This window comes from Seriola aureovittata, chromosome 3, assembly GCF_021018895.1.
Source record: "Seriola aureovittata isolate HTS-2021-v1 ecotype China chromosome 3, ASM2101889v1, whole genome shotgun sequence".
Classification (NCBI taxonomy): domain Eukaryota; kingdom Metazoa; phylum Chordata; class Actinopteri; order Carangiformes; family Carangidae; genus Seriola; species Seriola aureovittata.
The window spans coordinates 3,412,340-3,439,042 of record NC_079366.1 but is presented as its reverse complement, the minus strand read 5'-3'; the positions used below and the strand labels follow the sequence as shown (position 1 = coordinate 3,439,042).

At 40.0% G+C, this 26,703-nt stretch overlaps 1 protein-coding gene across 1 annotated transcript in view; it reads right to left on the bottom strand.

Annotated features, from left to right (window-relative positions):
• Positions 1-8,661: 8,661 nt before the first annotated feature.
• LOC130165963 (VPS10 domain-containing receptor SorCS1) overlaps positions 8,662-26,703 on the bottom strand; it is a 169,733-nt gene continuing 151,691 nt past the window's right edge. Inside the window, 6 exon segments of the mRNA XM_056371164.1 lie at positions 8,662-13,239; positions 15,065-15,222; positions 17,235-17,340; positions 18,258-18,357; positions 21,221-21,355; positions 25,054-25,166. Of these exon segments, the coding sequence (XP_056227139.1) occupies positions 13,178-13,239; positions 15,065-15,222; positions 17,235-17,340; positions 18,258-18,357; positions 21,221-21,355; positions 25,054-25,166 (674 nt within the window). The 3' untranslated portion in view covers positions 8,662-13,177.

The window sequence follows — 26,703 nt, the reverse complement described above, 5'->3', positions numbered from 1 at the left end:
AGTTATATAACATTAAAACATTTGTGTGAATTCTGTCATAATTGCTGTGTGAAGTCTTGATTTATGGCTAAAAAGTGTTTTGTGAAGACACACTGACCTTGACCTTTGACCACTAAAATCTAATCAGTACATCCTTGAGTCCCAGTGAACATTTTGTACCAAATTTGAAGGGATTCCCTTGAACAGTTCTCCAGATATTGCGTTCACAAGGGAAGTGGAAGTGAAACTAGCGAGTAAAACAATCAAATTGCTACTCTGTGGCACACCATGAGAACATTTAAACACTGGACACAGATTATGGAGTAAATTGTATTGAGTATATTTTAAGCTGTTGGAGCTGTTAGGGACAAATTGGGCATTTCTTCACCTGCAGCTGCAGGGTGCAAGGTGGTCTCTCTCTCGCCTGATGGACCCACTGTCAGGGAGGGGTCAAAGGACATGGATGATGTATGCAACAACTATGAGCTTAAAACTCCCATGCATCATTTTTACCCAACTATAGCCCTTATTTTTTTATCAAATGCGTCACATTTCAATCAAATAGGAATAAACATTGAAAGACAAAAATTCACTGCAATAACAGAAGCAATATTTATTACTCAACCAGGTGATTCACACCCTTGACATGTCCAGGTGACCCACAAAGAAAAGTAGACCAAATAATACCCAGGGTTTTGTAACACAGTTGGTGGTACAATATTGTTGGAGCTCATTTAAAACATCTACGAAATGGTTTTCTCTGAATCCACTGATCCTTGGAAAGTCAGAAAATTATTATCAACATTCTCTCAAACCTTCCTTCCAGCCCAACCCTAACCCCCTGATCGTTACTGTATAATTCTTACTCTGAATAGAATTACCTGCTCTAACAGGGTACCCAGTGATAAAACCCCCACTATTAAGCCAAACAACAGTTATTTAACAGATTGTACTGGACTTACAAGCAGCACTTAATGTCTCCCTGTTTTTCCACCTGTTTCTCTCATCTGCGCCTCATTCTTTTTTAGTCCCGCCGCCTCTAAGAACCCGGTAGGTTGCGATACTCATCATTGTTTGGCATTGGTTGACTAATAACAGATTGACATCTAGGAGAGGAACAGAGGAAATAGGATCTGAGAGTCTCAAACATTAATCATAACAGAGGACAATTCAACACCTTACCATACTATACAGCTCTACATATTAACGTAAAAAGGGTGCTGCACTAGATTTCTATCCCTTGGTAAAAGAGTTGAGCATTCATGCTTAATGTTTTATCTGTATTGTGTGACCTGTATCCATATCTGCCTCTCCAGAGGAGTCCCTTAACTCCATCACCAGCCTTACCTTCTCTTGCCTGTGACTGAGGGTTTCAGTATTGAATTCCACCCATAGAGGCTCATTGCTGAAAAGCACTGTGGAACCTCTTAGCCATTTCATCCTGCTGAGGGATGGTTTTCCCCCGCCAATAGTGAAGGTGTTCCTATCGTGCCGCTCCATGACTTTGCATATCCTGGAAGTAGCTCAAAACCATGGTCTCGATGTTGTCTGGGATGTAGAAGAAGTCTAGCGCGAAAGGTACTGACTCATACACAGTATGTGTGAAAATATACCTTTATTGTTGCAGACCAACTTGAAATATCACTTTTTTTCTCTTTCATGTTTTTAGTAGGTTTAGTAAGTATTGCCCCATATGAGCTCTTGAACTGGCCCCACAGATGCTATAGGCTGCCGCTGCCTTGAGCTAAACCCAGTGAAGGAAAGTATTCTCTATTTCTATGTCATAATACATGCAACATAATAAGTGCACCCAGACTGGGGAGACCAATTTTGTTCCATACACCTGCTATCTCTAGGTCTAGTGTAAATGTTGCAGAAATGATAATATCCTCCAAATGAGGCCTAACTTAGACATGAAAAATACATTCCACTGCACATACAGATGGCACAAACTCACACCCATCTTTGAACTTGGCCTTTTATTTTGATTTCATCTACACACCTGTACAGTTTCATGACTGTATCTTGTATGGTTGTGATGCTTTCAAGGTGACAAAATCATTCCACAGCCAGACAGACGTATAAACACCTGCCAAAGTTCTTCAAACTGCCTCTGTGGTTGTTCCCTCTACAGTCGGTGTCTCATTGACCACATTTTGCCATGATAATGCACACACACATACACACACACACACACACAGACTCACAGGGTGAACATAATACTTGCAACGCTGTCGCAGCTGGTGAACATGCAGACACATAAACACATACATAGACTTGCTTGAGCTAAAGTAACAGGTAACGAAGTATCAGCTTGTCTCCACACACAAGCACATAATGACACATCATGCGCGTAGTCACACAACCCTGAGCTAAAGTAACAGACTGTCCTCCTCATGCCCTCCCTTCGCAGAGTTTCCCCTCTTCAAGCATTTAGGTCTATTTCCTGCAGTGCTCGGGTCCTTGTCATTAAGCTCAGCTTTTAATTGAACATGACGTCACGGGCCATTGAATCTGACATTATCAGAGGTGGCCTAAGCAACGTATTGGGAAATGAAACAGACTGAGGGCATTAAAGCTAAAGGCAACTGCTGTGATAAATCAGCAAAATGTATGAAGTTAAAGTTGCTGTAAACACATTCACTGCGGTGTATGAACAACACTTTTGATTTAAATAGTTGCAGGAAAACTTCAACATTAAAGATTCTGAAGGAGTGAACTGCACACCTCTCAGCATTCATTGAGGTATTCTTGTTCAGAATACATGCTGAGTTATTTAGGTCAGTTACTAGTGAAATCATTCAGCTTTCTCTAATGCGAATCTTCAGTTTTTACAGCATAAAAAAGATTGAAACCGCTGAACAAAATTGTACAAAATTGTTTGTTCTAACCGTAACCAAAATCACAGAAGGATATGTATGCAATTACAATTTATTGACTTCCAGCTTCTCCATTTTGCTGTAATGTGATTATAATGTGATATTTATTGATAGAGATCTTTACCTGGTAATTAGATCTATGCCTTGGAATTATTATAGCTAATCACATTATTATGAGATTGTTTTTGTAAAAATGTGATCCAAAGAAGTTTGAGGTCTTTATCTTTTAGGAGATGGAAGATGCTTTTTCATTATGAGAATATGCAACACAATTCCACAGAATAGTATTCACACTGAATGTTCAGCATGGACTGATGTTAAACAAGTTACAAGAGGAGAGACAGAAAGTGGTTTGTTTCACAAACATTGAGTTTACATTAAAAATTGATATTTATGACCTTTATGATTCCTATTTTAGAAATCCACACTGACAAGAAGAATTTGATTGATTCTAAGCCTGACTTGTCTTAGAAAGTGTTGTGACACAATAAAATATGCAAGAAATTCAAACGCTATTTTCCTATATTTACTGAATACTGTGACCAATCAGAATAAAGAAGGCTCTGAGCCTCTCTTATGATTGGCTGACTGTTTTCTGAGCGATCCAATAAAAATACAGCAGATTTCAAGTCTCAGAGAAACCAGATCCTACAACGATGAATGGTGGGTCCAGGTGGGTGGGGCTTGAGGCACGGCTGAGGGCGGTGACTGCTTTGTTGTGACAACACAAAGTTACTGCTTTATTATCAAAGAATGCATGGACATCTACCTTTATACAATAGAGACCTTTAACGTTTCCAATCAGTATAGACAGTGGTGAGTTATTCCCTGTTCTTCAGGCCAGATCATCTTTACAGTGGAACCCGTGATAATCGGCTGCTGAAGCCTTGGACCACACGGGCTGCACTCTGTGTGTGCACCAGATCTCTTCTTACTCATGGGTGTTAAAAGTCTCTTCTGGTTGATGTAACTTTAAAAATAGCATACCAAAATTTCCCCACCATCCACTGGGATTCCCCTGAGCTTTAATGAGAGGTTACTGCACAGTCCATAACAATAATTATTATTATATTACCATAAATTACCATCGGTAATGGAAAATAAATGGATTAGAATCTAATACATTTTTAATCTATTTTAATGGACTATATTTTTCAGGCACTTTAGCCTTTATTGATAGCAACAGTGAGAGACAGGAAAGGTGGGGGGGGGGGGGGTGAAATGCAGCAAAGGGCTGGATTTGAGCTGATGTGTCCTTTTTTTAATGAAGGTGAAAATGTAATGTGTCATGTTATTTGGTAATTTCTTTTAACTCTAAATTTATATTAAAGCCTTGATGTTGCACTTTAGATGAGATCTCATCAAGCAGATTTTCTCACTTTTGTGCCTCTTTTGATCTCAGGCGGAGAAATCACAGAGCTCTCTCTATGAACTCAATCCAATGCTCATCCCAGCTTTTAGTTTTGCAACTTGCATTCACTGAATTCTCATTCAGACTGTTTTAATCTCAACCCCCTCACGTACAGTTTAAGTCAGAAGTTTACATAAACCACATATTTCGTGTTATCTATAGTTTCTCGTCTGTAAGGGAATCTATTTTGTGCATGACAAGTCATTTTTCCAACAGTTGTTTGTTTGAGGGACTGGTGCACTTCACAAATTACATGGCATCATGAGGAAGGAAAAAGATGTGGATATATTGATATATTACAAGCCATTAACCCAAATATTAACCAATCAAATAAATAAATCCCTTAGAATACAATTACATTTGCAAAACCAAAATCCCAACCTCAATAATCATGTGAATTTTTAATTGATACCAAATATTACAAACTAATGTGTACAGAGAGAGAACGGCTTTTATAATTAAGGTAAACCAAGTTAAGGGCTGCCATGAAACAGACAGATTAAGACATTTGGTGTGTTATGGATTATTTAAGGCTGTTTTAAGCGAATGTTGTTTCATAGTGATGGTGAACAGGACTGTTTATCTTTGAAAAGGAAATTACATTTTTGCCCTCAACTGTCTGTAAGTTGGAGGTCATAGCTGTTTTATCGTCATGTGTTTGAACCAACATCATTCACTGATGAAGGTGAAATGTGGTGTGCACTGGATAAAAGCTAGAAAAAAAATGGACCTGGATTTATGACTGACCTCACTACTACACTTGAGTGCCTCATGTGCGCTGAGAAGGTTTTATAAAGCGTGACCATACCTGTTCTCTCAGTTATCCTCACTCGCATGGATATTTTTGCTAAAAACTCTCTCCTGGTGCAGCTGTAACTGACACCTATAGGGGTCCCACCCTTGTTAACACTGTTACATTTCATGTAATCCTCTCACTATTTACTTTCCACCAAAAGCCTCTCCTCGCCTCTCTCGGAGTCTCTTTCACACTAAATCCGCAGTAATACCCGTCTGTATTGGCAGCTGGGTCCTATGGGGGCACTGCACTGCACTACCTTGAGATGTCAGCAGAGCGCAGCCCTGTTATGGAATTGATCTCTTGGTAATCTGCTCTCTCCCATGGGTGTCCAAGCATCTTCTGGCTAAGAACGATTAAAGAGTCCCGCCAACCACCTCCCCCCCCCGTATACCACTGTATTCCTGACCCCCTCAGCCTGGGCCACCTCGACTCCCGTTAGCAGCAGCAGCAGCAGCAGCAGCAGCAGCAGCACACATCAGTAATGACACTGCCCTGTGGCCTGTCTCTCTCCTCTTTTGTTAAGGACAACGGAAGCCTTTGGAAATGTGCATCATGAGAGCTATGATGACTCTTTCCCATGAGTAACACACAGTCATCATCATTGTTATTCAGATGATATACAGTATGTTCCCTGAATGCCTCAGCTGAAATATTCACTGTACACTGGCAGCATTGATATGAATCAGCCAAATAATAAGTCTGTGTTAGTTTTTCCATTGCTGTGGCCATTATCATTATCACCACCACCGCTCCAACCACAGCTATTTTAGGAACCACATAAATAAGTGTAAAAGAGCCAGCTATAATTACTCCTATCCTTTATGCACGATCACTCACATCATCACAGCATCATTATATTCTGCACTGAAACTTGTTAAGGTTATATCCATGCTGAAATTAACATCTTCATCTTTAATGACTCCATCTCAGTTTCTCATCCCTATTTATGAGAGTATCCTTTCTGCTTGACAAACTGGTCTAAACTGCCCTCAGCAGAGGAGAGGAAGAGGAGCACAGAACTTTTTACATTTGTGTCAAATTGCTGTTAGGTTTCTCCCAAGTAAGTTGTCTCTAAAAAAATTGGGGGAAAAATACAGGAATAATTCATTGAAAGTGCGTGAGTACTTTGAGTGAAGATTCACAGATTTTATTTTCAAATTTTCCAATACTATCACAAAAAGTAGTTAGGGCTAATCAATATTGTCATGGTCCAATTCAAGACCATGATTTGTTTTAAGCATTTTTTTTCAACACATGTCACGGTGTTATTAAAATCAAGAGGGGTTTTGCATATTTTATGTAAAAGACTGACCATTTTACATGAGAGTGACATAAGAGGAGAATTCATGGACTGTCCCCCCCGTTAAAAAACGATTCCATATGTCGTCTGTGCAGCAGGTTATTATGACGCATAGTTCCGTTCTGTTGCTAGGCGACATCTAGTGGTCGTAGTAATTATGACAGGAGCAAAGGGAAAAGTGCGGTGATGTAGTATAAAGAGAGACAAAGTCCACTTCAGGAGGAGGTTGTGGTGGGTGGATGAATACGACACAGGAGAGCGCTGTTCGATTCCCATGTGAAAACAAAGAGCGTGTAACATTGAGGAAGCACTTTTTTCAACCCAAATCAGGATCTTTTCCTAAACCCAACCAAGCCATGACTGTTACTATAGTAACCACGGCGACAAAGGTAGGTACGCAGCTATCGGTACAATCTGCGTGTGTCATTTTAGTAACCGTGACAGCCGAGGTCCAGTACGCCTACCGCCGTAGGGGCGCTATTACAGGACACACTCCTATAGGTTGTATCAGAGGGGTGAAAAAAACGACCTGTCTGGTTGTTCAGGTTGGAGCAGTTGTTGGAGAGAGGAAAGTGTTCATCCTCTGGGTAACATAAATGTTCAACGCCAACATGCTCGTTTCATATATTTTGTGTCCAAGCTGAAATTTAGGCCTAAGGGTCGCACTAAAGAGAGGGTCACCAATACCAATAGGATTTATTCTCCAGGAGCTCTCCAGCAAATATTTGAGAAACAGATGTGTGATAAAAGAACAGATGACTCAACACTACGCATCTTAGTAAATAATATACCTCATTTGGTTTTTTGATGGAGGTGGTAGAGAGTTCTGTTTAACAGATTACTACACAATCTCCCATAGGCGTTCAGTTGGGTTGAGATCTGGTGACTGCGAAATCCATAGTATGTGATTCACATCATTTTCACATTCATCAAACCATCCAGTGACTCCACTCGTTTTTTTCAGGTATTTCCTTTGATTTGTCACCTGTCTGCACCGTGTCACGGATCTGCATGATGGACATAATTCAGCAAATGCACTAGGTAGCATTCTGTGGGAGGTATTGAGGTTTTGACATCACTTATTATGTGTGTATGGTTGCAATAAATGAGAGACCTTCCCAGAGTAACACCGGGAGGAAAGCAAAGAAATTGCATAATCTTGACAAATGAACAAACATCAGAACTGATCTGTTTGATGTGGTGTACACTGTGGTGATCTGTGGCCAGAGAGTTTACCAACATACATACAGTCTGTACTGTACCTAGCTACTGTTTGACAAACAGTACTATTGTTATAACAAAAGACTCCAACCTGCCCATTAGCTCTAAGTGACAGCAGTGCAATTTAAACTTTTCACATTCAGTAATTTGGGTGATACCATCACAAATGGTTTAACATGTTTGATTGAGTTTCTGGAGACAAACCCAACTTGCATATAAAAAAATGTCAGCACGCAGTTTTTGTTTCTTTGTCTGATGTCACTGTGTGTTATTGGGAAACCATCAGACTCCCAAACTAAAGATTGACATAAGTGACATTTGTGGCTCTTTCTTATTTGTTTACACCGTAATGAAAATGCTCACACAAATGCTGCAGTAAATGGTTCATTTCAGGAACCTGCAAGTGGATTTACGTGTAACATCAGTGATCGAAGTGGGCCAGTATGCACCAGTACTTTTTTATTTTACTCTTAAGCGTACCGTTACTTTTTCTTGCGTACCACCACGTCTCTTTTCTGCCCCCTCTCCATTTTAAGGTTCTGGGCGATTCGTATCGACCCTATATGAACTGCAACCCAGAGGGCACTACGTGACTCACATGTTCACCTCTCCACAAATCAAGTTAATCCTGGCAGAGTCTGTCCATGCTTATTTGAAGTTCTCTGGTGCTAGTTTAATTAACCATGTAGCCAGTTTGATAATAAGAGTGGAGTAATTCCATTTCATATCTGAAGCCTGATGAGTTCTATTACTGCCCACACACACACACACACACAAAATTGCAGTGATGCATTTACTTTTCTTTTCTTCGTCTATGTGCTAAAATTCTTTTTCAATCTTTTTTTTTTTTAAATGTAGTAAGTGACATTTGTAGCTTCTGTGATGTCACATGGATGCCCTCTGTTTTCCCCATGGCGGAGCATCATGGCAAATCAGCTTCTCGACCATGAGTGATAGTTGCATATTTATATTTGTTATGTTCTGACAGACAAAGGCTTTCTCACTTCTTTGAAAGCATTTTAGAAACATAAACAAACACATGTATATGTGTGAGGAAGAAAACACCAACACGTCCTTGTTTTCTTTTCTTTATAGGATGAATATTACTTCAGCAAATACATAGTATTTCTTTACAAATATTGTAAGAAAATGAGAACACAGTTAACAGACTTCTTTCCATTTAATAAATATGATTGTAAATGCATAAAACAATTACACACAGCACAGTTGAGGTCAAACAAAAACACTGTAACACCTTACCGTCTGTTCTCATACAAAAGCTGTACAGTAATAAAACTCTTTTTTTTTATTATTATTAATATTTCTCTACAAAAATAATAATCTTGCTAATTCTGCGGGGAGGAGGAGATAGAGAGAGGGGGAGAGAGGAGGAGGAGAGTGTAGCTCAAATCTAGTCTACAGCTTGATACTGTTCCACACAGCCTTGGGTGCTGTCACATCACAGCTCATCCTAACCAGGAAGCAAGAGATTTTTTTTGTTTGTTTTTTTTGCAGGACTTCCTGTCGGTTAAACCTGTCTCCCTGTGAAACTCAAAGGCAGAAGATGCTTTTATTATGTTGGAACTCCTGATCTTGTCGGGAAAGAGTCATTTCCTGTCCCCTGGGGTTAAGGTTAGCGTTAGCACTCTGCTGTTTTGCACCACAGGTCTGTGGATACAGGCTGCTGCACTGTATGTCTCCCTCAAGCTGTTAAACTCAAAGCCAGACACAGAGATGTGGGACTCTGAAACGTGAACTAAACTCCTCTCAGTATACAACTTTACATCTTTAACTTTTTTTAAAACATGAAAAGAAATTCTTCAATTTCCTCGAGGCTGGGGAATCCAATCGTTATTGTACTGCTACATTTCTGAGACATTTCACTGATGTTGCTGATTCACAAAAATCCAACCACCAGCATGTTTAATCACCCTTACATACCATGCGATGGGGATACGATAAATCACCTCATACCTGAGAGCACATTATGTCCTGCTACCTCAGAGTGATACACAACAGCTAACGATGGACGTGAAGATGGAAGCTGAATTGTTATCAAAATCATCTCGGCATGCAGCTCATCTACGCACATTCTGACGCGCGGGAAGCAACAACCTGGCGACAACCAACGAATGCTCGTTCTGATTCCTTTGTGAAACTGAAGCACATAGTTGTTCAAATAGAAAAGGCTGATCACCATGCTGGATGGCTTCCCAATTCTCTACAATAAAACAATAACCGGCTACCAGGACTTGAATTAAAAAAAAAAACAATGCAAGAAACACATTGCGGAATATGCTCAGGAAATGAACAGCTGATGTAGAGTGCCAGTAAAATAACTGCCCAGCTGGAGCTCAATATGTAAATTTGCGCTACAAAAGATCCCTGCGAGCTTCAGGCTCTTTGTGTGTCTGCCTGTGGAAAACAGTCAGGATATATCACCATCCTATTTCCTAGCTTTCATCAACAGCAGCAATTTTTATCATATTCACCTCCTCCCACTGGAAGAAAACATGTAACATTCCCTGTCTCGACCGTGCGCTCAGCTGTCATTGAAACTAGCTTGCTCCTGGGAAAAATTAAAAAAACCCTCCTAACCCTCCCATTTCTCCCAATGTGTATATGTTAAGAAGCAATCCTAGACTTCAGAGTGATGATGTTCTCTGCACACAATGTCCCACAGCAAAGCTTTTTTTTTCCATCAGAGGAAATAGTTATAGTTAACAGTTATTGGGAAAAGTTCACTGATTCACTCATGTCTTATTGAAGATGAATCAAACTTTTCCTTGCTGGACACACAGGTCAAAAGAAGCACTGCCATGCAAAGCAGCCAGTGTGTGGACCTGTAGTGGGCCCTTCTACAGCCTGTTATAGGCTGTATGGAGATGCAGATTAGATGAGAGACAGAGAGACAAGCTGTACACAGCACCGGCAACCAAATCAACTCAGAGCAGCAGGGGCCCAATTTAGGGGGGGGGACTAAAAGGGTCAAATCAATAACAATACAAACAGGCCACAAAGCTGTGGTGGGGGCTTCTTAAATTGATTATTAAATAAGACTGTATATAAAGTGCTCTGCTGCAAAGGCTTTAATAGCTAAGTGCTTTGTGGCTTTGTGATCAGACTGGTCAGTTTTCCCATGTGTGTTTTAAATCCTGCAATAAATCTTCCCATAGAAAGTTCAGTCTTTATTCAAATTGTTATAGAGTTGTTGACTCAACTGTATGATCACTTTGGAGGAAGTTGGTGTGTGGCGCTGTTGAGCTGTATTACATTATACAGAGAGGTATTCCTGTTATTTATCCTATCTTCATTCCTATAAATGGGATAAAACAATAGAAAACACCAGGACATCACAGCGGGACTTTATGTTGCAATATTAGACTACATAAATCAAAATACCTGCCACTAACAGCAGAGCAAACCAGCAGAAAATGTGTGAAAAATAAACTCCACAGTAGCTGCAAGCAGCAAACACTGGCAAAATGATATGTTGCTAGGCAACACGATAGTTGTTGATGCTGTAAAATGAGTTACCACAGTCATTTGTTGCTCACGCCTGTTTGAATGTCATCCTGAAATCTTCCATCTACCAATCCACTCAGCCTTTCTGGTCCCACTGTGCTCCTCCAAGTCTTTCAAACACTGAGCTTGAACGAGCTGAACAGCAGAGAGATGGCGCACGCTCACAGTAGAAGATCTACCATCAGTATCTTAGCATTTAGCGTCTATAGCCAGGCGCAGCATGCAGCTGCTTGTGGAGACCTGCTGGGGTCGTCGGGCGGTTCATTAAATCAGCAGCTTGCTCTCTGATACAGCTGCTGATTTGGTAGTTTTCATTAGTTGCTTCACCATGTGTCTTTTATTTTTACTTTATAACGATGTGAACTTTATATGTAGCAAACTTTAAAATATGTTATGTATGTGACACACTGGATTGGGCCCACGGTGGGCCCCTTTGTAACTGAAAGAACTGCGGACTTGGGGCAAATGCACCTTCTGCCCCCCCCCCCCCCCCCCCCCCCCCAACTCACTCTGATACAGATTCAATTGTATAATCATTCCTCTTTTGTATGGTCCACAGTTACATCCTCTACTCTTTGTCTGTGGGTGTATATACTGACTGAACAATTGTAGAGAATATCATCCAAAACTGACAAAGCCACATTCTCTCTGAATTTTCACATCTCCTCTGAGTAAAAAGAAAAAAGAAATAAATCCGAGAAAGTTGCCTCAGAAGATTTGAAGGACATCTATCAGGCATTTACATCTGTCAGATGTTGCACACAAAGTACCAGAGGGCTCGACAGTCCCTTGAACAAGCTAACCATCCGTATAGCCTGGTAGCATCTGCGCTCTAGTTCTCCTGCTCCTACAGCGCGATATAATGAGCTGGGATGAAGATGGCTGCTACTCTGGAGTGGGTCAGGACATTAGCCTAAATGTGTCACCAACCTTAGCCAGCCTCGAGCTTGACTGGCCACATTAAGTATTCAAGAAGTCAACCTCTTCTTATTCTGTCCAATACAATGCTCTTAATGCATCACATCCCCCAAAAAAGCCCTCTTCCATCTCTCTTGGCCTCTTTCTCTGTCTCTCTTTCTCACTGCCATGGTCTTTGGATCCTCTTGCAAAGTAGTTCCATCTCACTCCGACTGCCACCTTAAATCTTTGCCTTGTTAATAGTACTCTGCCCTCAGGAGGGATGTGATCTGGGTGCGGCTGGCTACAACGATCGAATACGTTTCTTTGTGGGAAAGTCCTCCCCGTTTTTTTTTCTTCTATCCCCAAAAGGTGTCATGTCTGGTTGTAGTTGTAGTTGGAAGGTGCAGCTTAGCACCTTTTACCATTAAATGGTCTGTTATTCTGAAGCACAAAACATTTTACAAACTGGTATGTAGGTTATCATAAATAGTGCCAGAAGCATTAGATTAACAGCAAGGTTTAAATGAATCCAGAAAACCAAACCCTGTATTTTTGTTAATAAATTAAATGAGATCAGAAAAAAAAAACCAGAAATATTTCAGTAAAAAAAGTGTATTGTGCCATAAATCAGCTTTCCAAGAGACAATAGACCAAAAGCTTTGAAGTACCCTATTCATATTTTATAACAGCATTTATGTTTAGTATGACATTTGTTATTAAAATACACAAATTTCTAACATAGACATTCATGATTTACAAAATAAATGTGTAATCCACTTCAATAACATACTTCATAAGTATGAATAAATAATACACTACTGCTGTTAGCTTCATAGAACAGCAAACCAATCTCAGATATATATAAGCAAAATCAAAACATTGTTGCTTATTACATTTTTCCCCCTCGCTAGTTCATGCTGGCATTCCCTCTGGATTATGTATCTGACTCGTATAAATAAATGAAATTCTTAAAATGTTAAATGAATCAGACATAATGTTAAAAGAAAATGAAAAACCTGTACACAGTTTCTTCTGGTTTGATCGGAGCACAGTATGTGTCAGCAGGGTCCAACATGCACAGGTATAAAGCTCAAAACCATTGTTTCCCAAATGGTAAAAAAAAATATCCATGACGCAGCTGGAGTGGTAATCCAGTCCGGAGTTCAGACGATGTATGTGGGGAGTTCTGTGGAGAATTTCACATGTACATGAGGTTTCATACATCCTGAGGGGAAAACAGGAAAGAAACAGACAGAGGTATCAGAGGGTGTTTTGTACTAGAAGCAGAGTAAATCTAGAGACTGGAGTTGGATGTCATTAAAATAGATGATACTTTAAAGCTGCATAAAGTGACAAAACAACATCGGAACCATTATCACATTTTTTCCTATTTACACATCCAGCAGACACAGAGCAATATTAGCATTCCTGTTTTTTTGTCTCTCTCCTTTGGTCCTCATCAGTTTCTGAGAACAATATCTGGTTCTTAAGGCGTTACAAACTCCACTATGTTCACCTGCTAGTTGCTAACTTTGTCTGTCTGCTGTCTGATGCTGAGAAGTAGCATACGGTGCTTTTAGCAGCGCATTTGCACTAAAAACAGCCGCCTGCTGCAGCAGTGAATTAGGCTCCAGAGTCACAGAGCTGAGGGCATCTGCAGAGTCGGTTCCCTGTGGTTTCCTCAATACAAGCAGCTCCATTAACATCACACATACTGAGTGTTTTTGTATAAAATATTTGTTAGTTCAACTTAAAGTGTATTTTGTTAATGAGCCATCTTGAAAGCAGATTATGTAACAGGCATGCAAACACATTAACAACAATATGGATTAAGTTTTTGGATGAGAGGAGGGGATGAAGAATGAAAAACAGCTATTAAAAGTCCCATATCTGACCCTTTTCCTGTTTGTGCAAGTGTTGATCCATAAGAAGATATATTTGTAGTTTTAAGAACCAAAAACCATCTCAATGTAGTTTTACATCTCCTCTCTCAGGCTTCTCTCTGCAGCTCTAGTAACAACAGGTCGGTGAGCCAATCAGAAGAGAGGAGGCTCTGAGCCTCTCTTCTGATTGGTTGACTGTTTTCTGAATGATCCGGTAAAAAATACAGCAGATTTCAGGTAAAACACTCAGAGAAACCAAATCCTGTGAGGTTGGATGGGGCTTGGCTGAGAGCGGGAACTGCTTTGTTGTGACATCACAAAGTTCCAGAAGTCCTGACGGCTGGTTTTAAGGCTCAGTTTCTGAATACAGTATTAATATAGAGCCTAGACCTGCTTTATTAAAAACATTTAAAAAAAAAGGACATGGGCATCTACCTTTATACTATATGGGACCTTTAAAGTGAGAGTGCATACATTTTTGATCAGTAGCCACAAGTGCAAATTACAACATGATGCTAAATGCTAAAACATTGTGTGACAGAAGCATAAGCTGTATTCATCAATTTTCACACAAATTTGGGGTTAGAACATATATTATGCCAAACCACTGCAATGAATTATATGAGAATATACAGACAGGTGACTAATGACAGGCATACCCGGAAGAAATGATTGGAGAGATACATCCATATACAGCACAGGGGCTCACTAATTAGTGATATGATATGAATGATATACTACGGCCTTAACAGTCACCAGATCTCAACCCAACTGAGCACCTATGTGTAGTATCGTCCTCCAGAGACTGCTAAAGTGTACTGAAATCAGGGGTCTTGGTGAAACATATCGTTTGTAAGACACTTTAGTGAGGGTTGGTTTCCTTTCATTTGTCACTCATCCGTATTCTCAGGTGATTAAAGAGGAGAATGATGTGTTAATTGTGCTACTTAGAAGCAACTGTACTTTCCATCATACTCATTTTTGTTTAGCTCTCACTCAGCCCCTGACCGGACCATTTCACTTCTGAGAAACACACAACAAAAAGCACAGGATGAGTCTTATGAAACAACAACACTTGAATCCATTGGTATGAAATGAGCAATGAAAAAATAAAAAAAATGAAAATGCCAGCCACAAATAAACTGTCAAACCAGACTGGATATTCACCGATGGGCCGTGAGTTAAACTCTGTGTCCAGAATCTCCAAAGAATGCACCAAGTCCCGCTGTGAGCTGGCCGTGGTCTCTGTTGGATTAGCTGGACTCATCATTTCTTGTTCTTTTTCATTCTGCATCTGCGCATAGACGTTGAGGCCTGGGATCTTCCTTGAGAAAAGATTTACAGTGAGGCAAAGGGATAAAGACAACAGCCTAACTAAAACCAAGACAGCAAGAACACAACAAGGCCTTCTGATGAGACGGTTAAGCACATTAGTACGGTGGCCCTGAGAGCTCAACATACTGCAACTTAAGATAACACATGCGGACAGAAAAAAAAAACACAAGCAAATTCAGAAAACATCTTCATCAGTTTAAGAACAATATGCACTGAAAATGCACACAACACAACCAAATACAGAAAACATGGTGCGAGCGGCACAGATGACAACAGACAATGTGTTTCCAGGGGACACAAAAATGTGATAGTACTTGTGCTGCGGTTGAAAAGTCAAAATAATCTCCTTTCCGAACCGCTTTTCCTCGACCCCGATGGAAAACGTCATGAGGTTACGGAGGATGTGAAGCAGATTTCAAAAGGACTTAGGAAAAGACACGGTGGTGCAGTCAGAATCTGGCTGCACTTACACTAGGCTTCTTTTTTTTTTTTTTAAATCTAACTTTACACTTGCACGATGAATATATGATATGTTGAAAATTACATCATACGAGAGGAATACACAAGAAAAGAAATCAAAAAATATATAGTAATAAAATTATTAAAATAAAATATAATGAAATAATAGTTAAATAGAAATAAGGATCTGAGCAAGACTTCAGAATAAATTATATACAGACATAAGTCTATAGTTTCCTGGCACAGGTGCTCCTGACATTTTTATACATTTTTTCAGTACAGAAAATTAATTCTTAGTGCTTTACACAATGGGAAGGGATTTAGTGAAATGACATTTTTGTATAGTACTATAGTATTTAGTTATGATGATGATATTTCTAACTATAAATTCAATATACCTGTTCTTCATGATGACTGCTAACTGGACAGATCTGAAAGAGTAGAAATCTGTATTTATGGATTTGGGCTTCAGTCGATCAGACAAGGATTTCCATCAGTTTTGGATCGTGCCACAAACATTAAAGCAGCTGCTCTGTTGTTTCTACATTTATGTGGGTCTGCCGAGGCGAAACCACAGTAGTGCGTCACTTTGAGTGTTGTCACCGCAAGGAATTGGTGGGACAGCATTTCTCCTTTCCTTTCCTAAAGGAAGGTTGAGTGTTTCCTATGCTAATAGGAGATGAGATAGGAAGCACTGAAGCTCATTTCCCTATCATTTAGAGAAGTGGAGCAGCTCTGATCATGATGCTGCTCAGATACTTCCGGGTCATTTCAATCAGTGAGGAACCTTCTTAAGCACAAAAGGCTTTTTGACCACAGTCCTGTTGTTCAATGCTTTGTGACTTTTGAAGTTAAAAGCATTGAACAATAAATGTGCATGGATGTATTATAATACATCTATGCAAAGTTGGTTCATCACTTTTTTATGTCCCTTGGAAACAACTCTGTTGTCTATGCGCTACTTAAAGCTTGTTTCTCTATGTGGTTGTGTTGTGAGTGTGTTGTCAAATTAACGAAGATGTTTTCTGAATTTGCTTTTGTTTTGTCTATTAAGCTGCAGTGCGTTGAGCTCTCTGGGCCATCGTACATTCGCATGCAAATGCCAAACACAAATACTAAAAGTGATAAGGGTCTGTAAAGCTAAAGTTTTATTCTCTTGCTTGCCAGTAAATCTCTATGACCCTTTGTTCCCTTTTCCTTTGAAACTGTACCTTGGCGAGTAGACATAATTTGACATTTCGGACCGCCTACATTCAAAGGGCTTACTGTCGATAGAGTCTGAAGGCTGACTGACATTTCTTTCGCAAAGAATGACCTGACAAAAGAATTTCCACCAGGATCCCCACAGATGTGCCAGGGAAAATCCGACGCTCTACCGAGGAGCCGGCGTAGACGTTTGACAGGCAGCTATCAACCTTCTCTTTAGCCTTGCAGACAGCTTTTGTTTTCTGAGCTTTCAGGATGCTTCGACACCTTTCACCACCTCCTTATCACGTACACCGTGACGACTTTATAGACATGAGACATTTCATGAACACTTTACCTCTTGAATTTGTAGATGACAAACACGGCTAAACCCACAACCACTACTGATAGCAGCATTAGCATGGCAGAGCCACTGTGGTTCTCGCTGGTGTCCACTAGGGGCGCTGCAGAGACAGGAAGAGAAGAGCCGCAGAGGCTGAGCAAACGCAACAACACAACCCTGTATTTGCACCCAGCTGAATCATGCAGTGAGCAGTGAACAGGATCATTCACGCCTGTGTAAATCATAGATGAATCATTATTAATATACAGTAGTATGTACTTCTCTTACTCTTTATCTTATAAGCCCCTTTAGGACAGTAGCAGCATCCCCAATAGGAAGAGGCACGCATACTTGTAACGATGCTCACTCTCTGAATGTCTCTGTGTAGCTACATGATGGGAGCCAATCAGACACAGAGATGTGGTTATTATTAGTTGACTGGGGCAGCAAAAATAATAAAAATATACCTGACTGTCCACTAGGTCTCCTGATAGTCAGCATACTTTTAATTTCTGTCCCACTCACTACAGGAAGTACAAAGGTACGAAAGCAGACAAAGGCCGTACTTGAAATTTTTTTTTTTATCCCGTTATCTCGAGATAACAAAGCTCATTATCCCGACATACCGAGACGTTATCAGGAGAAAATGATTTTGACTGAACCTCAAACACTAAGTCGCGAGTAACACTCCCCCTTAGCAACAATCCTTAGTAACTCCTTCGTGCGTTGATCCTGACATTTTCATTTTACAGCACTAGAGGGTGCCATCTGCATGCTGGCTTGGCACATCAGATCTCTGATTAACAAAGTGATTATAATGAGAAAACAAGCTTTTATAACAGGTAACTATCTCGTTATATCAGGATAACAAGACATTGTTTTTCTCCTGATAATATCTCGTTATCTCGGGATAACAAGCTTCGTTATCTTCAGATTACAGGATTAAAAAAATATTTGCGAGTATGTCCTTTCTTGGCTTCCGTACTAAAGGCCCTTCTGGGCAGAACGAAACATACACAAGGAGATGCATGTGTTTACCTGCTGATAGGTGTGCTGCATACACAGTGACTTGGACCCCTGGTCGCAGCGTGAACTGGACAAGGTTTTGATTCAAGGCGCTGAGCAAAACCTCAGAGAGCTGTTGGGAAACACAGGGAGACACAATATAGTTTCATTTTGTACAAACAAAACAAAACAAAATGTAAGTACTGAGAAAGGTCATCGTCAAGATCATCAAACCTCTCGGACAGTCTCATCTATCTTTGCTTCTGACTCGTCATTTATTAACTGACATTTCAGAGCAAATTAGTTCCTAGTCCTGATCAATCTTTTCACACATTCCTCCAATTTTTTTAATGTCAGACTGAAAAATAATTGAGTCTAAATATCACTTGCCCTTGACAGCCCTTCTGAAAGTTCTGGTGTACATGTCTGCCTGGTCAGTTTGTGAATGAGGGTGGGCAAGAAATAGAAGTAAATCATAAAAAAAAAAAAGAAAAAAGGAAAAAGAAAAAAGATAAGCAAAAGTTACAGAGGTGCTTCCCAATCTGGGAACCGGGACCCCTCCAGCAAATTGCAAAATAAATCTGAGAGGTCAAGAGATGATGACCAAGATAGGAAAGATGAGGGGAAAAAAACATATTTGTGTTGTTGCACAAAATTGTGGCTGTGACTCTTGTCTCTTGGGGGCAACAGAACAAGCTGAAAACACTGACATATTTTCACCTTATATAAATAATATGGCGAGTGTGTTTGCAAACTACTTACACACCCGGCATTCATTTAAATTCATGTCTGACCACAGGAAGAATGTAAGTCCAATAGTCACTCTCCATTTAGCTCTATTTTGGGAACCACCGACTCCTGAGAAAGATCTTTAGCTGCTGCTGCTGCAGTACGTTCACCAGCTAGTCGCTAACTTTGTCTGCCTGCCCTTTGGTGCTGCGCAGGTCTCACACAGCAGCGTCTAAAAGCTTTTTCATTGTTGCAGCTTTATACCAAGTTGATGAGAGCTGTGTGTGCAGGTCAGAAAGCCGAAACAGTGAGCTTAAAACCACCACAAGGCTTATTCACTCTGACAGGAAGCAGAGAGATGGGTGAAAGTGCGTTATTTGATTCAGTATTAAAATATTGATCAGTGCAGCTTTAAGTTGTAAACTGGAATTACTGCCTCCGCCACTCAAACTAATTTCAGATTACATCCCTGTTAATCCAGAGTTATATAAAATATGAACCACTTGTGTGAAATGTTGTTATAATCGCTGTGTGGAGTCTTGAGTAATTGCTAAAAAAGGGTTTTTGTGAGGTCACACTGGCCTTGACCTCTGACCTTTGACCAACAAAATCTTATCAGTTCATCCTTGAGTCCAAGTGAATGTTTGTGCCAAGTTCAGTTGCTGAGATATTGTGTCGACACTGACTGAAGGAGATTTCAAGTAGATTGCATCATAATAGTGACCTTAGAATTGAACCGACGCCACTCAGATATACTTTAAAACTGTACTTTGTAAAGGTAGTATTTACTGCAGGGCTGTTGTACTGAATTGCATTATTTTCTGAGCGTCCATGACCCAAAAAAAAAAACCTCCGTGCCTCAACCCACAACCCCATCTGAGCTTTCCTGTTTATGTAAGAGTCTTTGTCTGGAGGACCTTTCCCCCGCGATGCATAATGCATACCATGCAGCCTCACTTGATCTCTGTTTTTCAGGCTGGCAAGTAACCTTATGCACTACTGAGAACATCTAACTTTGATATAAATCAGGCAGATTACCCTGACCTGAAGGTAAACTATAGAAAGCCAGAGTCCAATCTCATTCGCGCTCAATCGTAGATTCTTTCATTCACGCAATTATCAATCTCTCTCCTGAGGTTTTAATCCTTAAACACAATCTTAAAGGGGAAAGGTGCCTCTTTTTAAGTGACAGTCCAATATCATAAAACTGTTTCTCTATTTAATGTGCGCACATGAAACAAGCACATATGGAGCTGAAGACACAGAACTAAACAAAATCCTCAGTTTTATTTCTGCAGATCCCACTTCTAGCTCTGCGGAGGCTTCATTTATCTTATCTGCCTCATTTGCCAAATTAATTGTGATATGAGTCATTTCTTTAGTCCTTCATTCCCTCCTTTATATTTCTTAACAGTTTAAATTTAGACCATGCTATGACTAATTACTTTTTCCCAATGTATACCAGGGTCAGTAAATCTATTATACATTCTAATAAGTAGAGCACACTCTGCACTTTTAAGATGCCAACCTTGAATGAAGATTTATCACTGGCTTGGAGGGGAGAGGATCTTTCCAGGCGATCAACCAGGTGTGAGCGGGGAGGGAAAGAGGAAAATCAAATTGATTTCCTTCCCAGTTTCCCTCTCTAGACACGCCGGTGGAATTCTTCCCACCGAGAGCAGATCCAACATTATTATCAGTCATTATCTGTTACGTGAGGCTCAGAGCTAATTCGGTCCATTTTGATACGCCAGTGATTTAGTGAGCTGATCAACCATGACAATTCCTTTGTCTGGCTTTTAGGGCTCTAGACTCGAGGCCCCCCCCCCCGCCGCCCCCAACACCTCAACACCCCACAGGATGTGACTTGAGGGAGTTTAAAAGTCATTCCCCCTGATAACTTGTTAATACTTGTCAAGGCTTATTGATGAGTCTATTGCAAAGACTCCTCAGGCATGTTCTAGAATTAGACCCATGGAAAAAAAATGGACATGCTTCAGTGGATCAATACTGACATCTGCTGGAGGATGGAGGAACTTGAATTTGGGATTATTTTTCAGGGAGCAATTACTGGGCAAACTGGTGCCAGAAAAAAAAAAAATATATCAGCCATGACTCACGAAGCAGACAAAAGCAAACAATGCTTCAAACTTGTGCATGGTGTTATGGTCAAATCCGTCCACCTACACAAACACTGTCCAGGGCAAAAGGAGTGACTCTTGCGTACACGTTAGCAGACAAAGCAGCAGTTGCTGTTGTTGTTTCACCTGATCTAAATGAGCAGAGCTCTTCTCTGGTTTCCCCTCCGTTAGCTGTTTGTCAGGTAGGAGGAAAAACTCCGCTGCAGTGGGTAAACCTGGGAGGACGGTGACCAGAAGCTGATCCTCTCTCACGCCTGTAGCCTGGAGGGGAACAAGAGGGAAAGAATGTTAAAAGAGTGTTTGATAGAAGGCGTCCCCTGGTTCAGGCTAGGCTGGCCACAGAGCCTCAACACTGACATCTGCAAAAGCTGACGCTGAACGCTTGCTTGATCCAGAACCAGACCACGGTTTCTGATTTAAATCAGTATTTAGTGTTCTTCTTGTACTGCTGCTTGTATTTAGACAACAAAAGAAGAGTCATTCTGTTTTATGTGGGGTTATTTGTTGGCTGGGAGCAGTTGGGAGGCAACCAGCAGAAACTACAGGAGGCATGTTTCCCAAAATGTCAAACTACTCCTTTAAATGAAAAAATAAATAAATAAATAAATAAATAAAGTTTAATTTATATAATTAAATATCTCTTAACAGTCTTCTTACTGATTACCAACTAAAATCCAGACAAAGCTCTAAGTTAATGTTAATAACAAAATGTCCATATTCTCATTTGAGTTGTCTTCAATTTTTTAACACACTCTCAAAGAAATATAACTTTACAAGCAGCAGCATCATACAAGCTGCCCTATTTTATTAGGGTTGGTTGTTGAGATTGTATGCAGCAAAAATATTAATCAATAAATCTATGATTTTATTTACAATTCTCCTAAAGACACGAGAACTAATTATTTGCCACATACAGTAAGTATGTAGACGGTTAAGACATTATTAATACAGCCATTCACTGCAACGCAGTGCTACTTACACAGCATTAGTAATTTTTGTATTATGCTTCCAATATTATGAGAATCACAGATAATCACTCTGTAAATCAATATAGTGACTTTCTGTCAGATAAGATATACATTCATATATTAATACTTACAAATCCTCATTTACCAGTCACACACTCACCTGAGGGATACAAGCTCAGTCTGACTTGTTCCCCCGGACTTTATATAGTTGTGTATATGTATGTATCACCATGGTAACCTAATCTAAAAAATAGTACGATAAAAATATAAAACTGACACAAATATGTACACTTTACAATGAACAAATAAAGATAAAATTACTGCCACAATTACAAAATTTTGACAGATTGATATAAATGTATTTTATATATTATATATAAGATTTTACATTTTTGGGAGGTTGGACCGACCTCTGACTTACTGTCCTTACATTACTCCAAACCTTCGCCCTTGTCTATGTTACTGACTATCTATAAAGCGAGTATGTAGCAAGTATGAGAGTTACATGATTTTTTTCCTACATAATGCAGTTCCAAAGTACGTACAGTAAATAAATAAACGCAGTAAATTCTCAAATAGTTACTGGGAACCTTTATTCACCTTTATTTTATTCTACACAGGCCTGAAATGTATGATTTCCACTGTTCTCAAGTTAATGCAAACTCATAATGCCTTCCTTGTTCACCTATTGTTAAATTCAGTGTTATAAATATATAGAATATATTATGTATATCTCCACAGACACACACTAATGCCCTCAGAATAGCAAGAGCTGTCTCAGGCATTCCACTTTTAACCCAAACAATGTAAAGTTATCATCATCAATGAACTCAACACTTCCTCCAGAATGTTCACGTTAAAAATATTAAATGCTACATCTTGCAGCAGTCCCTCAAACACATGCTTTTAATGTAAAAAAAAAAAGCACCAGGTAGAGTGACAAGTCGATATATACTATATATACTATACTAGTCGAGTACTACACGAGTACTACACTGATATACATGTACATGAAACCAAAGATACAAGATACAAGCAGCTCCGATGGTAAGAAATGATGTGCACTTCCTGTCTCCTAAGTGGGCGTGGTCGTGATTGCTTTTTCATGTCAAAACATAACAATACAACAATACAACGCTAGATCCAGTTTGAATTTACGTCTGCTTTTGCCGCTCGTTTTCACCTGCTAGCTTATATCTGATCAACCCAGCACAAGATCATACCAGTCTAATACTCTCTGTTTCACTTCCAACAACAGTTCAATAATAATAACAATAATGGTATTATTAAACAAAGAAATACAAGTTTCATTTCAGTTTTAACTTTTAATTCATGGTTGCACACATCTAAACTTCTGCGGTTGGAAAGCGTCTGCAGCACTACTGCAGTGAAACCAGAACCAGAACCGACAGAGAGAAGAGAGATCCGTGTTGCTGAGACGGAGACAGGTCTCCAATAAAGTTCATTTTCTCCTGAGCTGCCTGAAAAATGCCATTTTGATGTCAGAATGCTCAGGAGATAATTGATCCAATATTTATTCTGGTGACTATGGGGGTGGAAAGAATCAAAATGTGTGATCACGTTCACTTCTTCCGTCGGGGTGAACAGACTCAGACCTGCTGCTGGTCTCCTAAAGGGGGCGGGGAGGTGGAGAAACCCCACGTGGCACAGATATACAGGAAATGATTGTAAGTGCGCCGTCTCCTTTCTCAACTGTCTCTGTTAAGACTGAATTAACCATGTGTGCTGCTGTAAAAGTCCAACCCCCATGGGTAAGAACATGTGGCTGTTATGAATGCTGGCATTTATATGAGAATTTGGCTGCAGAATGCTAATAGTTAAATGAGCAAAGCAGTTTAAATGTGTTTGGCCCTGCTTTAGGAAAACAGAACCTGTACCACAGGTTTCCTTACCTAGAACAGTATTTTGCACATTTGTGAAGAGTAATGCAGCATGAGTGAAAAAAAAAATACTGAAGGTCAGGTGCACAGTTTCCTTTTACACATAGATAACCTGCAAAATGTCACTTTAAGAGATGTAAAATGACTTCCACCCAATCTACGAGGGGTGAGCTTGTATGTGTTTATGCCCATTGGCCCATCGTCTCATAACCTGTCCATGCACCATAGTATCACATAGGCACTATTCGGACACTTTATTTACAGCATTATGTAGCGGGGATTTGATTCATGTTGCTGTTACTACTCTGTGCAACAAATAGAGACCATGAATATTTTCACCGATTCCTAGAAGAGCCCTGGTTCTTGTTTCAGCTCTTGCTTGGCTTTGCTGCAGTGAATGTTGTGAATGAGAATGTTTTAAGCTATCACGTCATATTTTCATCTGAACGTTTTTTTTTTGTTTTTTTTTCATCTTCTACCTTCCAGCCTGGGGTTGTCATGGAAAAAAATGATATCAATAACGAATAACAAAGTGGACATGGTGTATTTTTGGCATCAGTTTTGATTTTGCACGATAAAAAAGTGTGAAAATATGATGCAAGGCTCAGACCGCTTCTTCCTCAGAAAAGAAACGAATTGACATTCTGAGGACGCTGTAGAAAAACCACTAAACTAATGGGACAAAATCTCTACCTGACATGCCATGTGTGGATTTGAATTATATCTTACACTTGACAGGTCAAAGCACTCCACTCCAAGCGTCCCCTTCAGGTGAGCGCCGAACACACATAAGGCACATACTGACATTTATTTTTCTGTACACTTCAACATCCACAACCTCATTACTGTACGGCCCTGAACTCGCAGGCTGTGTGCAAGCCGCTGAAATCAGCATGCTCTTGAACTATATTTTCCTCCCTCTTCTCCCTCTTGCCTTGTCATTTATCATCATAAAAGTCAGATTTATGTCTCCCAAGCCTCAGGGAGGTCACGCTGCACTCATGCACCTTCAGAGGTCCAGTCAAGCGGTGACAGTGTTTACCACAGTAAAGCAACGGTTTCAATGAAAAAAGGAGTGAGAGAGCTTTACCTGGATCAGAGAGTTCTTGATGACTCGGCTCACATCGAGCCTCCATTCTGCGACGTCAGGGTTGTGGTCGTCGAGGTTTGATGAAAAGGCGAGCAGATGAGATCGGAAATATTCTGCAGAGGGGTAAAATGCGCGTGAGGTGCTTTTACTTTACGTCATTAAATACAGAGTTCAGCCTCTAGATTGAGCTCATGCAGACCAAAATCCACCTCATCTTTCACCATGTTTTTTTAAGAGTCCAGTTTATTATATTTGTAGTTTTTCATTTCAGCAAAGTAAATGTTAAGATCTGGGGAAACAGCAATATTGGTGCAGTGTAGTACGAGAGGTCAGACCATCAGACAGGATCTAAAAGAGCCAAAAGTTTATCCACCTGACACCTGAACTCATGGTATCTGCTGATAATGAGTACCAATCCAGTTATTGGCATATAGTGATAAATAAGGCAATATTACATATCGCTCTGTGCCATTTGGTCTCCTTACATCCCCTATGCCCATGGGTCGGCATTGTGGTTTCCTGCCAGAAGCTCAAAATGAACTTTTATCAAGTTTTAATACACAAACCTTTTACACCTTGGTGGTTTTCAACTATATATTTTAAGGATTGATGAAGGATGAAGGATTTTAGTCATCGGACATCTGGATCTTAAGTTATCAGAGAAAAATGTTAAGTAAATGTTAGACAGCTCAACTCCCAGCCGCTGGAGACGTCCTGTCGTGTTTCTGGCGAAGAGCGTCGGTGAATCACTGATTTTTAAACTAGAAACTGCTTTATCTGTGTAGCCGTTTTTATCCCCCTGCATTTGTTATGGAGAGGAGGACACCTCTGTGGATAATTCGGCTGCCGGTAAAAACCTGCTGAATTATCATAAATCATAAATTATCAGAGAAACAATCAGAACAAAGGTTAGCATCAATCTCAGTTCCAACTCTTCGCTGAGTCTCTGTCCTCCGTCCAGCGTCGCTCAAACATTGACTTTAAATGTCAAACTGCTTTATTCAGTGTTTTTAATGGTTATAAATCACTGGGTCTGTTTGATTTCCTGAACCACTGACACTGAAGGAATTTAAACCGGGAGGAGCTTACGGTAATGGTGTCGAGGACAACAACTCCCGTGATCCCACGCTATTTCACGACGTCTCCCAACTCCATTTTTTGTTATTGATTTGAAGTTACAGACTGTGCGTTTAATTTGATTCATGCACACCAGGACGACACTCACTTAATAAGGTCAATTTCAGAACCAATATGGATCCAGCGGATCTGACTGCTGCATTCTATATAATCGGTCTAAAAAATAATAATAACAGAAATCAACAGGTTTTAAGCCCAGACAGTGTGAGTCAGTCTGCTTCATTTTTGAGCCTGGGGCGAGGAATAACCAAAGAGATCTGATCCGAGACCTGCTGGGTATGTAAGGATGGAGTGGCTCTCCAATGTAGGCAAGTGCTACAACATGCAGAGCCTATAAAGGTGATAAGAATAATTATCAATAAAACTAATGTAAGTACAGTTAAAGTTAAACCACAAAGTTGATTGATACGGACGTTTTTCGGTTTCTTTACGTCTAACTCGTATCAGAAAACCGCTGTTTATCCAGAGTCATATAAAATATCAACCATTTGTGTGAAATTTTGTCACGTCTTG